Source organism: Natator depressus, chromosome 24 (genome assembly GCF_965152275.1).
Source record: "Natator depressus isolate rNatDep1 chromosome 24, rNatDep2.hap1, whole genome shotgun sequence".
Lineage (NCBI taxonomy): Eukaryota > Metazoa > Chordata > Testudines > Cheloniidae > Natator > Natator depressus.
In genome coordinates, this window is record NC_134257.1 from 11634722 (window position 1) to 11647709 (window position 12988).

General features: G+C 50.3%; 1 protein-coding gene across 4 annotated transcripts in view; it reads left to right on the forward strand.

Moving 5' to 3' along the window:
- LOC141977382 (serum amyloid P-component-like) overlaps positions 1 to 5108 on the forward strand; it is a 59907-nt gene extending 54799 nt beyond the window's left edge. For all 4 annotated transcript variants that reach the window (XM_074938837.1, XM_074938839.1, XM_074938838.1 and 1 more), the window contains 2 exons: positions 949 to 1021; positions 4156 to 5108. In XM_074938837.1, coding sequence (XP_074794938.1) covers positions 958 to 1021; positions 4156 to 4769 — 678 coding nt within the window. In that variant the 5' untranslated portion in view covers positions 949 to 957 and the 3' untranslated portion in view covers positions 4770 to 5108. The remainder of the gene's footprint in view (positions 1 to 948; positions 1022 to 4155) is intronic.
- The last annotated feature ends 7880 nt before the right edge of the window (positions 5109 to 12988 follow it).

A 12988-nucleotide genomic window follows, 5' to 3' on the forward strand; every position in this document is an offset into this window, starting at 1 on the left:
GCACCCTGGGGTGAACACTTTTCACAAAATCATCACTCTATATCTAACCTCTCAGACTTGGTCCACAAAGGAAACCTGCCCAGTGCCCTCAACAGACCAGTCTGGGAGCTTAAATTCATAACTTTGCTAGACACCAAAAATCACGGACTTCATAAAGACACTGGATCTATGGCTATTTCCAACAATCTGTAACCCACTAATTCCCCTTTGTGCTACACCTGCAGAGGAATTAACTGCCATCTTCACCTTGAATGGTCTTTTACAACCCGTTAACTCCTTATGCTAAACAATCTGTTCCAGGTTGTGTTTAGCTGTGACACTCGGAGTGCCGTCCCCAGAGCTGAAGCAGAGCTCCCTGCAAGCTCCAAAGCGGGTCTCTCTCACCAACAGAGCTTGGTACAGTAAAAGACATTGCCTCAGCCCCCTGCCCCCGTCTCTCTTATATCCTGCTACTACAACGTTCCTAAGACTTAGACATTTTGCATTATGGGCCCAGACCAGAGCCCTTGAGACCCAGCTCAGGGTCTCCCATGGGCCGCAATGGGCTTTGGCTCAGGCCATATATTAACAATCAGATTGTTTAGCAGGGGAAGCAAAGCTCCCAAGGGAAATGTGTCAGTTGCCAACTGGTGACTCACTAGATGGGAAAGTGCTGGTTGCAGAGTGGGATACAGTCAGGAGACACTGTATGCAGGGGAAGTGTCTCCATAAAGGGGCAGTGTTGGGTGCAGAGGATAGGAAGGGTTAATAACAACTGCAGGGTGGTGACAGGATGAGATCCGGAGCCAAAGCGGAATTCCAGAATCCGCCCCTGGGACGGGCTTGGTTGAACACGTTTCCACTCTCACCTCCACTCACGGGTTAATTAGGGGGCAGGTTTCAGGGCAGAGCAGCCCCAGCCTTCCACCTTCCTGCCACTCTGACTTTCCCCTCTGGGTCGCTCTGCAGGTGAAGAACATGAAGAAGCTGCAGCTTTGGCTCCTCGTCCTCGCTGGCCTCTCAGGAGCCGTCGCCCAGTCAGGTAGGGGCAGGCGGCAGTGCCGGGGGCCAAGCCCTGGCTGGGCACAGAATGACACAGCAGAGCGTGGGCTCCAGGGGGAAATTGAACAGCCTTCCTCTCAGTACTGAGGGGGCAGGGTCCTGTCAGAAATGCCCCGGCAGCCCTGTCCCGAGCCCCGGTGTGTCATGCTGCAGGAAGCAGTGCACAAGCTGTTCCTGGGGGGCAGCAGTGCCCCACCCTGTGCATGGCAGAGAGCATCACTGGGGCAGCGTGCAGCAGGGACGTGGGGGAGCACTGTCCAAATGCCTCTGACTGGGGAGCCCCAAACCCCGAGAGCGTCTGGGTCACTGAGTCTGGCTCCCATGCGCAGCACCGCCAGCTCCCGCCATGTTCTCACTGTAACGGGATTGGTTGGGCTGGAGCCGTTGGCCCATTACGTGAGATGCTACAGCCCTCTAGCAAATCTGAGACCTCTGATTGGCTGCCTGCCCCACTTGCCCACCTCCTGGGGCAGAAGAACCAACCACAGCTGCCAAGGGCGCCAATTAGGTAGGGCGGGGGGGGGCAAGAGCCCTCCCCTCTCCCCCCAAGTTTCATATAGGAAGGGTGTTCCCAGGCAGAGCTCTTTGAAGGGCACAGCCTTGGAATGGAATGCAGAGAGGTGCTTCTCCCAGCTTGTGTCCCTGGGGCAGGGAGTCAGGGTTTTGTTTACAAACAGACGCAGGGTGATTAAGATAAGAAAAGGCTGGTAATTAAATTAAGGATCTGGAAGTCATTACATGAACCTGTAAAAAACAGGAATCCCTGTGCCAGTGGGGGGTGGGGATTTGAAGAGAGAACGCAGGGGACTCAGAAGAAATACAGCCAAGCCCTCTGAGCCAAGTTCACATTCAGAAAAGAGGGAGATTTGAGGGGCATAGGAGAAAAGAAGGGGCCAAAACCCAGGGAAGGGATAGCAATGGTATAGAGAAGTTCCCACTCAACCTGTGAGACTTATGTGGCCACATCACCGTAGTATCTGAGCACCTCACATCACAGCCCCTCAGTGAGGTAGAGCGGTGCTGTTATCCCCAATGTACAGATGGGGCACTGAGGCAAACACAGACTAAGGGACAGATTTTCAAAGGTACTTAGGCACCTAGTGGGATTTTCAAAAGCTCCTAGAAGCTTAGATGCTTTGTAAATCCCACTAGATGTCTAACTGCATCTTTAAAAAGAAAAGGAGTACTTGTGGCACCTTAGAGACTAACAAATGTAACAGAGCATGAGCTTTCGTGAGCTACAGCTCACTTCATCGGATGCATACAGTGGAAATATAGTGGGGAGATTTTATATATATATATATATATATATATATATATATATATATATATATATATAAAAGCAAGGACTGGCCAGAAGAGTACCCAGAAGTTACCTACTACAGGACAGGCCCAACAAAGAAAAAACAGAACACCACTAGCCATCACCTTCAGCCCCCAGCTAAAACCTCTCCAGGGCATCATCAAGGATCTACAACCTATCCTGAAGGATGACCCATCACTCTCACAGATCTCGGGAGACAGGCCAGTCCTTGCTTTTTGATAAGCCCTCTCCTGTACCCCAAACTCCTCATTCCTGGCTCCACCCCAGAGCCCACATCCCCAGCCGGAGTCCTCACCCCCTCCAGCACCCTGAACCCCTCATTTCTGGACCCACCCTGGAGCCCAAGCCCCCAGCCCAGAGCCTGTACCCCCTCCCACACCCCAACCCCCTGCCTCTGCCCAGAGCCCACTCTCACACTCTGAACCCTTTGGCCCACCCTCCCCCTGCACAACAAACCCCTCATCCTGGGCTCCACCTGTTAGCCGATGGCCAAGGATGTTTGGTGAGGTGCCAGCTATGCCCGTTTTATACCATCCGTGACTTTAACCGCTAGGACGCACTGTCCCTTCGCGGCGGGCAGCCCGGGCTAGGCTGACGGATGCCCCAAGGTCCTAACCACCCGTGACTTTAACTGCTAGAGCTCAGAGCTCCTTCGCAGCGGGCAGTCAACACTGACTGACAGGTGCCCCAATGGCAGTACTAAGAGCCTCTCCACACCCGTGACTTTAACTGCTAGAGCTCAGAGCTCCTTCGCAGTGGGCAGTCAGGATTGACTGACAGGCGCCCCAAGAGTTTGCCCCGTGGAGGCGGCACAACTCAATGCTAGGCTCTTAGTACTCTCACCTAATGGCCAGGCTTCATAGCCAAAACGGCTGAGGTTCTTTAATTGTGTTGGCTGCTTTACAGTAAACCAGAGAAACAAGTCAGGCTTATGCACAAATGGTTACCAAAATTTATTAAACTAGATTCTAATCATGTGGTTACAAAATTGCTAGTGCCTACTTATTTAATTGTAGAGACGTTACACACACAAACAAGTTACAAAACTGAAGCCACAATCCCAAAGAAAGAAAACAAAGTATAGAGCTCTATTTCAAAATATGTGTACACTAAAGATAGGAGATCAGGTGTGGGTGCTTCTTACCCTCCTTGCATCTCTGGATTCCAGCGGTGCCAAGCCAGGATCGGTCACTCAATTCCGCGGAAAGACGAATAAGGGACAAGGCTTAGGGACCCTCTTAGCTGCAGAAGCCTTGGGAGGCTGTCACTTATCTGACCAGCAGATAGATAGTGAAAAGCACTCAAAAATCATGGTGCTGTAGGTCCCCTACTTATACCTCTGTACTCCTTTATTCTCTTTCTCCTTTCTTATGCCAAATTGGGGCTGGTCTGTCTGGGCGAGGCCAGCTCTCGCAAGAGTAGTTTACACTTGCAAGGGAGAGAAACAATAAGTTTCGACTACTGGACATTCCTTTTATTAGGGTAAATATTTTCCCACCTAGGATGTTGGTGTGTGTGGTGGATGGAATGAGTGGGGGTGGGGCCTCGGAGAAGGGGCAAGGCAGGGGCAGGGCAAGGGTGTTTGGTTTTCTGCAATTAAAAAGTTGGCAACCCTACCTGACAGAGCTGTGTACGGTGGGGCGAGAATAGCAGGGGAAGGCCCAGGGCTGGAATAGCAGGGGGAGGCCTGAAGCTGGACAAGCTAGCCACCTTGGAAACATTAGAATGAATTGCCTTAGACTGTGAGCCTGATAGAGAATCCAGCCTTTTCCTCTCACTTCTCCACACAGATCTCTGTGGGCAGGTGTTTGTTTTTCCAAAGGAGTCTGCTGATGCCCATGTTATCCTGAACATGAACAACAATGGTACTCTGCAGACCTTCACCATGTGTCTGAGATATTTCACTGACCTGACCCGGGCCTTCAGCCTGTTCTCCTATGCTACCAGGGCCAGGGATAACGAGATCCTCCTCTACAAAGACAAGCCCGGGGAGCTCAGCCTGTATGTTGGGGGGGAACCGGTGACCTTCAAAGTCCCAGAAAACAAAGGCACAAGCACTGGCTGGGAGCATGTTTGTGCCAGCTGGGAATCCGCCTCAGGTATAGCCGAGCTCTGGGTGAACGGGAGTCCCTTACCCAGGAAGGGGCTGAAGAAAGGCTACGCTATCAACAACCAGGGTGTGCTCATCCTGGCGCAGGATCAGGACTCCTTTGGGGGTGGATTTGATGCCAAGCAGTCATTTGTAGGGGAAATTGCTGATGTGTACATGTGGAACTGTGCCACCCCGACTGTTGCAATGCAGGCTGCCAGCTATGATTCGCAGCTGCCCCACTCCATTGTGGGCTGGGGCAGTTTGCAGTATCAAATAAAGGGTTACGTGGTACTTAAACCCATGCTGGCATAAGGGTCCTATTGAAATGCAGCCTTGCCTTGGGAACAGGGGCCTGGCCATCCAGCTCCAAACCCCATTGGTGCATGACAGCGAATAGTGATGCACACACTCCAGCGGCATCTGAGCAAAACTAGCACCAACCTCTGCTCTTGTGAATCCTATGGGAACAGTGTGAAATCAACCAATCCCTAGTGTTTGTGTCATTTGAGCGTTTACCTGTGTCTAAAGCCTGGTCTACTTCTGTATCCCAATAAATGAGATGATCTTCCCCCCTGCAGCCTGTGGTGTATTGAGAATCCCAGCACAGCCCCACTGGGCGCAGTCTAAGAATGGAAATCCGGGTTGTGACCCATTGTGTCAGTGGGCGCTGAGAATTCTGGGTTCCTAATGTTCACGGCCACCACAGGAGTCAGTTCTTCCTTGTGAGAACCAAACAAGAGGATCCTGTTCAATATTAATACACACACCAGAACCTCACAAACAGTCCCCATTCCATAGTGTTACAGGATCCCCGGGGTACAACCTGGAACTGGGGTACCACTGTGCCCCCTTAACTCTCCAGCCTGGGCTGTCTCTCACAATGCTTTGCTAGTAACAAGCAGCAAACCCCTCTAGGTGCTGTTATCACTCAATACAACAGCATGTGGAGCCCCACACCCAGCTAGATTGCATGAATGCTCCCCGAGCCACTCACAAATCACACAGAGAAAAGTACCAGCAAATCTCCCAAGCCCCCAGCCTTGCACCCCAGAACTGTACTGTCTTGTCATGGTCAGAAGCCTGACCAGTGTAAATTCATTATCCAGTCTGCCCCTTCCTCAATGTGGAGTGGACACACAGTAGCTTTTAGAGTAGCAGCTGTGTTAGTCCGTATTCGCAAAAAGAAAAGGAGGACTTGTGGCACCTTAGAGACTAACCAATTTATTTGAGCATAAGCTTTTGTGAGCTACAGCTCACTTCATTGGATGCAGTAGCTTTTGTAACCTGAGCTGAGATTTCCCAAGCATTTCAACCAAAACACATTGTTTTATATTTTACCTAAAACAGATTTATTAACTACAGAAAGATAGACTTTAAGCGATTATAAGTGGTAGGCACAACAGGTCAGAGATAGTTACCAAAGAAAATAAAAAGTAAGTGCACAGTCTAAATCTTAAACCTTATTAGACTAAGCTGTGTTTGGATCAAGAAGTTCTCTCACCTCACTCAATGTTGCAGATAGGTTATAGTCCTTAATACACAGGCTTCCCCTTTAAGCCTGGGACCAGTCTCCTCAGTTCAAGTCTTTGTCTTCTCCGCGTTCTTGTTGCTTCCAGCATATGTGCGGGAGGAGAAAGGTCAAAGCATGATGCCATTGTCCCCTATATTATATCCTCAGTCCATGTGCCTGGAAAACACTAGCCCAGACACGTCCTGCTGGGCTTTGCTGACTCATAGGGTTGAACAATCCCCAGTTGTGTGGTGCTTCTCTTACAGAATTGTAAATCCCTTGTTTACAACTCCTCTGCTGATTAATGGTCACTTAACACCCTCCTGGGAATGGATCACCACCTAGCAGTAGAGACTGTCAAATTTACAATGTATTCCAGTAACAATCATACAGGAAAATCTCATAACTTCACACATAAGAAAGATATACATATTTGAACAGAACGACGGGTTTCAGAAGATCATGACCTTTCATATGATATCTTACATGGCATGCTTTGTATGAAATAGATCATCGCCTGTGCCAGAAATGATCTACATAAAATCCCTTAATCTGGTATCAATTCAAGTCCCTTGGCCACCAAATTCTCTTTGTGGAGCCAGTTACACCTAGAATTCTGGTGCTGTCATTGATGGTTACACTTAATACTGCCTTGAGTGATACCTGACAAAGGCTCACTGTGGGAGCGTGACAGAAGGGAAACGTGGTTGGTTCTGGATGCCATGTTGCAGCTTGGGTACAATCCAGGGTCAGGTCAGTCGCCTTATCTTCCGTGCACTGCTTTGTAGCCTTTGCTTTGATTTAAAATGAATTTTAGTGATGTCATATTACATCATCGAGGGTTTGGCTTTGGCAGCTACAGTCTCAAGTTCAACAGAGTTATCTATGCTTGTTTTTGATCTAGAGCTCATGGAAACACATGAAACCATACACAAGTAACACAGACAATCACAAGAACAAGCTCCGCTATCTTTTATCAACTTTATTAAAGTTACCAACAAAGATATGAATGTTCCAGCATATACAACTCCTGAATATATCCATGTACCAGTTATAACTACAGACATACTCACATCCTCCTAGATACTGTTAGAGTCTGATGGCTCTCTCGTGGATTGATCATCAGTAGAGGGATGGTTCCTACTGGAGTTCTCCCATAGGAAGCTCAGTTTTCCCGGGCATCCCCTTTTTATAATGTGATTCTGTCTATACCTACATTCTGCATATGTCCATGAAAGTGTCAACACTCTTTTTCCTTATTGGTCTGTGTCCCCCATAAATATATGGGACCCCAACTTTCATAGGTCATGTAGGTTCTCTTTATTCTCATTAGCATTGACACACAACCTGTATTGTGTGGTTAAGACACATGCTGGAGACAGATGTGCCTCTAATTTTAAATCATAAAAATGCTGTAATCTTCCATCTACTTTTTTGCAATATTACCACTTGTTACCTCTTTTCCCATAATCTTAGGGCATTGGGTTATTCTTCAGTCACTTACTTATGTCAGCATTTCTTAGCTCCAAGGCCTAAAATAGCTAAGCTAAAGTTCTGCTAGCCTCAGCCTACAGGTCTTGCACTTTAGCCTTTCTTACTTAGATATCTTATAAATGATTCCCTCTAAATACGGATCAATCTTATACTTCTATAATCCTACACTTTAACCCTCTTTAACATACGATTCTGTATGACATAACATGTTAGTTAATTATAACATCACACAATAACATTACAACAAACGAAAATCATTGGCTACATCTTTGAGACAACATCTGACTGGTATGGCCTGGTCCCCTCCTGCCAGGATAAAGCTGTTCACATCAGTCCAGCTACAGCTGTGAGCTAACAGATGGGACCAGTTGCAAAGCTGACTGAGCTTGCCAATGATTGGACAGCCAGAAGGCAGACAGAGACTGTCAGATGGGTTGAAATGAGACATCAGGGAAGGGAGCAGCAGTATTCTCAAACTGGCATCCTAGAAGTTGCTGAGGCTCCAGCAGTCCTGTGCCTATGGTCTGATGTCCTCTCTGGACCCTTGCTATGGTCTCCCTGGTTCCAAAGTTGTCCACCTATGGTCTGGGTGTAGGGGAAAAGCTCCCCAAAGTTTAGAGACAAATGGCTTGCACAAGCCATAGGTGAGTTCTGGTGTTTGTAGCCTTTGGCAAACGGTTCCCCAAAGAAATGTCCAAAAGGGGTGTGGCCAGCCATCACCGTCCCATCCCAGGGTCCAGTCAGAGATGGTTTCTGGTCCCTCTTGACACAGATCTGCTAATGCACTTCCCTGGCAATCACTAAGCTTATCCTGTCCTTGGGAATCTCAAACTATGGCTATTCCAGTCCAAAAAAAGTCCACTGACAAAACCTTTTGGATTCTGCTCTCTCCTTGTTCCAAATGTATGTTTACACAGCAATGTGGTTATGGGTCCAAATGACTGTAATGGGGGCACTCTCCTCCTGAGTGCCTACTAGAGGCTGGAAGTGGTGCTGCAATCTTTCCCCCCACTACTGGCACCCCCTGTTGGGATCCTGACCTTGATAGGCAGATCTTCCGTGGCTCAGCCCTCCAGCCAAGTCACACAGTTGTTGTGGACCTTGTCTGGGGTAGCAAAGAGTTCACCAAACTGTCTGCCTCCACTAAGGTCTTCAGCCCAGACCCTGGACCCTTTAAATCTAGCCCTCTGCTTGGGCTTCTAAAGTAGCATTGCCTCCTTCTCGGGGCTTAGGCCACTTTGCCAGTGGCCGGGAGGTGGTGATCGGCGGGGAGACACAGGCCACTCATGGCTCCAGGTCCAACCCAGGGACACTATAAAGAGCAGCCATGGACTCTTCCTTCAATCAGCTCCTGCTGCTTATCTGGGTGTCTTCCCACCAGGCCCTTCACCTCCCACCGTGACCTCAGGGTTACAGCTCTCAGGCCCTCTCACTCCCAGGACCAGGAAATGCATCCAGTCAAGCTCCTGTGGCGGGAGCGGAGCGGAGCGGAGCGGAGCCCCCCCCCCCAGTTCCACCCTGCCCACTATGGCCCCAGGCGGGAACAGACAGGCCTATCCCCCCAGCCTAGCCTCTCCCCATCCCGCCTCTTGGTCCCAGCCAGGAACTGACTGACCCATCCAGCCATGCCCTGTTGCCTGACTCCACCCTGCTGAGCCAGGGACTAGACCCAGGTCAGAGTCAGCCCAGCTCACCAACTGAGCTGGTGAGGCCCTGCTGCTCCTTTTATCTGAGCCTGCTGGGCTCTGATTGGCTGCTTCCAGGAGGTCTGTCTAGGCAGGTCTGGAGGACCCCCTTCTGCTGCTCCTTTGGGGGAGGAGGGAGGTAGTAGAACCACAGGGCCTCCAGGAGGGACCACAAGGCTGGGTGCGCCCTGTCACAGTGACCCTGCACCACTCCATTTAGAACAGGGAATCGGCAGTGAGCCAGAAAGAAGAACCTCAGACTGGACAGGCACAAACGCCAGGCCTGGCTGCATGCAACCGGCTCTGGGGAAGTGTGCTCAGGGACAGAGTAGCTCAGCCAGACCTGTGGAAGGTGAAGGCAATTGTAGAGTTGGAAAGACCAGGAGCCCTCCAGAGACTCTGACCATGTTAATATAGCTAAGCAAATTCACCTCCCGCTCTGCCCGCGGGCATCTCAGAGGAGCCCTGGGCACAGCATGCTGCCTCGCTGCTGTATTTCTGGTGGCATTAATACAACAAAATAGGCTAGCACTGCCTCTGCGGATCTCCTACAATTCACAGTTGAGGGAAAAGTTCCCCACCACCACCCCAAGAAGGAATATGAGGTGTGGGCCTCCCCCCGAGGGGGGCAGAGGGGAGATGGTGGGTTGTGCTGTGGGAGAGGCTGCACCTTCCCTCTGCACTGCCTGGGGTGGGAAACAGGTTTGGTTTGGGATTTGCAGTGACTCCACTCCAGGACAGATTTGGATTCTAGCCTTGGCTCTGCCAGAAATTGCCTGTGGACCCTCCTTGAACCACATGAAATACTAGGGCCTGCACACTCTTTGGCTTGTATTGGCCAAGCTCATTGCACAGCCCAGGGCTCCTGGCATCCCTCCATCTCCTCATGTGTCACCTTCCTAACCCCCTCAATCGCAGGGACTCCGTGCTGCTCCCTCATACCAGGGGTTCTGTGTGGCCCCCAGACCCTCCTCCCATACTGGTCCCCCAATCTCCTTCTCCTTCCAGAAGCTGTGTCACCTCTCTTTTCCCCCAGCATGCTCCTCCTTCCACCAGCATTAACTGCATCCCACCTCCCACTTCCCCCCATGCCAGGGGCTCTGTGTGCCCACCCATTCTCACCTTCCCCCCATGCCAGGGACTCTGTGTGGCCCCCATTCTCACCTTCTCCCCATGCCAGGGGCTCTGTGTGCCCCTCTTTCCCCCCTTCCTCCTTACCAGGGTTCCCCACACTAGGATCTGTGTGGACCCCTCTAACCTCCCCTCCCCCCATTCCAGGGTTCCCCATTCCCACTCCTCCACAGGGACCTGTAACGACAAGCCCGTGGGTCGGTAGCAAGGTTTGAACATGGAACTTTCAGATCCACACACCATGAGCTTTGGCAGTGGGTGACACATTCTTGGCTAAACACAGGGGTGAAAATAAGATAAAATACTTACCGGTAAGGGGGCCTGGCTCCGGGGCCCCGGAACGGGTGGGGTCAGCCCCCCCCAGCCAGCCCTCCATGCTGCCTGGCCCATGCCGCCCAGGGCTCTGGCAGCCATTTAAATGGCCTGGGGCTCCGGCCACTGCTTGGGTAGTGGTGGCAGCAGCCAGGAGCCCCAGGCCCTTTTAAATCATCAGGCCCCGGGGCAGATGCCCCTTTTGCACATCCCACCCCACCTCATCAGTGGCATGGCGAGGGGGGCAAAAGGGTCAGCAATGTTAAAGCAGCAGCACTTTCATGTGGGCTGTGTATGGGCCGGTACAGGCAGCCGCTTCTTACCAGTACGCCATACCGACCAGTACCGGCCTACTTTCACCTCTGGCTAGACAGCAGAAGCACATGGTAACCCCTGGGTTCACTTCCCAGCTCTGGAAGTGGGTAAAGCAGGTGCTACAGGCAGGACAGCCAAACAGAGATCTGGCATATTCATGCCAAAAGGAGAGCTCGTTGATCAGTTTTCCATCAGAAAGGGCTGCTTAGTCAAAATTGTCAAGTTTGGTGGGAACGTGTCAATTTCAACAAAACATCTGAAGGAAACATTTCTAAAAAGATTAAAAATCAACATGAAATAGTTTAGCTCAGTTTGACTTTTTCATTTCAATTTACTTTTATATTGTATTGTATTCTTAATAGATTATTCATTATTTTGATATTATATTTCTGTAACCCTTCTGCCAGTCAGCATTGGCCGGGTTCAGTATCTAGGGGTTCCTTTTCAACAATTCAACACAAAACCAGCTCGAGCCCGCACGCAGTGATCTGGGACTATTACATACCACCCCCTGGGCACCTCTAAGAGGCAATACTTCCCCTCTCACAAGCACAGAGTCTTAGTGTAGCAAAGAAACTTTTAATAAAAGGAGGGAAGTAACTCAGCATTAATTTGGGAAAACACCGCAAACAGGGTTCAAAACATAAACCATGAGCAAAACACCCACCCCCAAGTAAGTTTGGCAATGTCCTTTCCCCCTCAGGTTCTTAAGTCCAGCAACCAAAAGTCCCTTTAACATGCCAGTCCGTCCTCTGCATCCCACTCACGGTTGCTGTCCTTGGTCAGTGCAGACCCAGAGTTCAGAGATGGATCTGCAGAGTACACCTCCCACCCTGGCACCTTACTCATTCCACTGCCCAGGCACTTGCTTGCCACTCCTCTTTGCCGGCTGCCCTGCTGGCCGATCAGCACTCCGCTCCTCTTCGGCAGCTGCCCTGCTGGCCAGTTGGTGCTCCGCATCTCTCCGCCAGCCACCCTGCTAGCCAATCGCCACGCTGCTCGGCGGTGCTCCACTCCAGTCCTCTCCAACAGCTGCCTTGCTGGCTGATTGCCGCACCTCTCCACTGACCACTGTGCCAGATGATTGCCAACCCCCCAGGATGCCTTCAAGTCCCACCACTTAACACAGCTCTCAGTGATTCCAATTGTTAGTATGGGATCCTCACTGCTGGTACATACTGGACAGTCTCTTACACCAGAAACACTGTCCCAAAGCAGGTCTAACACTCAAATCTAGGTATCAATTATTTCAACCCCACAGCATGTAACAAAACTTTCAGTTGAGTCTAAATTAGGTCTTTTATTACAGAGTGGTGAAAGGATGGATCAGATGGTCTCTAGCACCCTGCAATCACATCCACCCCGCCAAATACACTTACTCATAATCCCATCACCACTGCTGGTCTGTGGAACCTATGTCCCCTGCCTAGCGAGTGCCATTTAGTTGATTAGTCATGGCTTTCCAAGCACAGTTCTGCTGCCCTTGGTGCACACAACAAGGATAACAACACTTTCTTACTCCTGTCCCAATAACAAGGAGACTGGGGATGCAACACCAGCCAAAAGTGATCATTTGGGCAAGCAATCCCATCATGCTGAGCACCTAGGCAGGGTGGGTGTGCCCATGCAAATAAGATCAGTTCCTGAAGTCCTATTCCATAGCTCATCAAGAGATGTCAGGGGAAAACTCATTCAGACCCTGCTTACATTACAGGGGTTTGACAATATCACAATGAAACATTGTGATAAGGTCATTCTGATGGGTCCAAATCAAAAAAATTTGTTTTGCAAAATATTCTGCAATTTTGAATTTTCCTCCTGATTTGGGACAAAACCATCTTTCAAAACGTCACCATTCCTATCAGGACAGGAATTCCATTTTTAAGCGAGCTCTGGCCTAAGGCAGGGTGACCACAGGAATGAAACGGAAGTCTTTGGGGTTAGAACCAGGGTCTTGTCCCTGATGTGTTCTGTGCAGTCACTCAGCTAGCATCTCTGAGAAAGGGGAGCTGCTCACAGCTGCCTGCCCCTGAAGGGGATAGGAGGCCTTGAGCTTAGAGTGAGTGTGTGTGTGTGTGTATGTG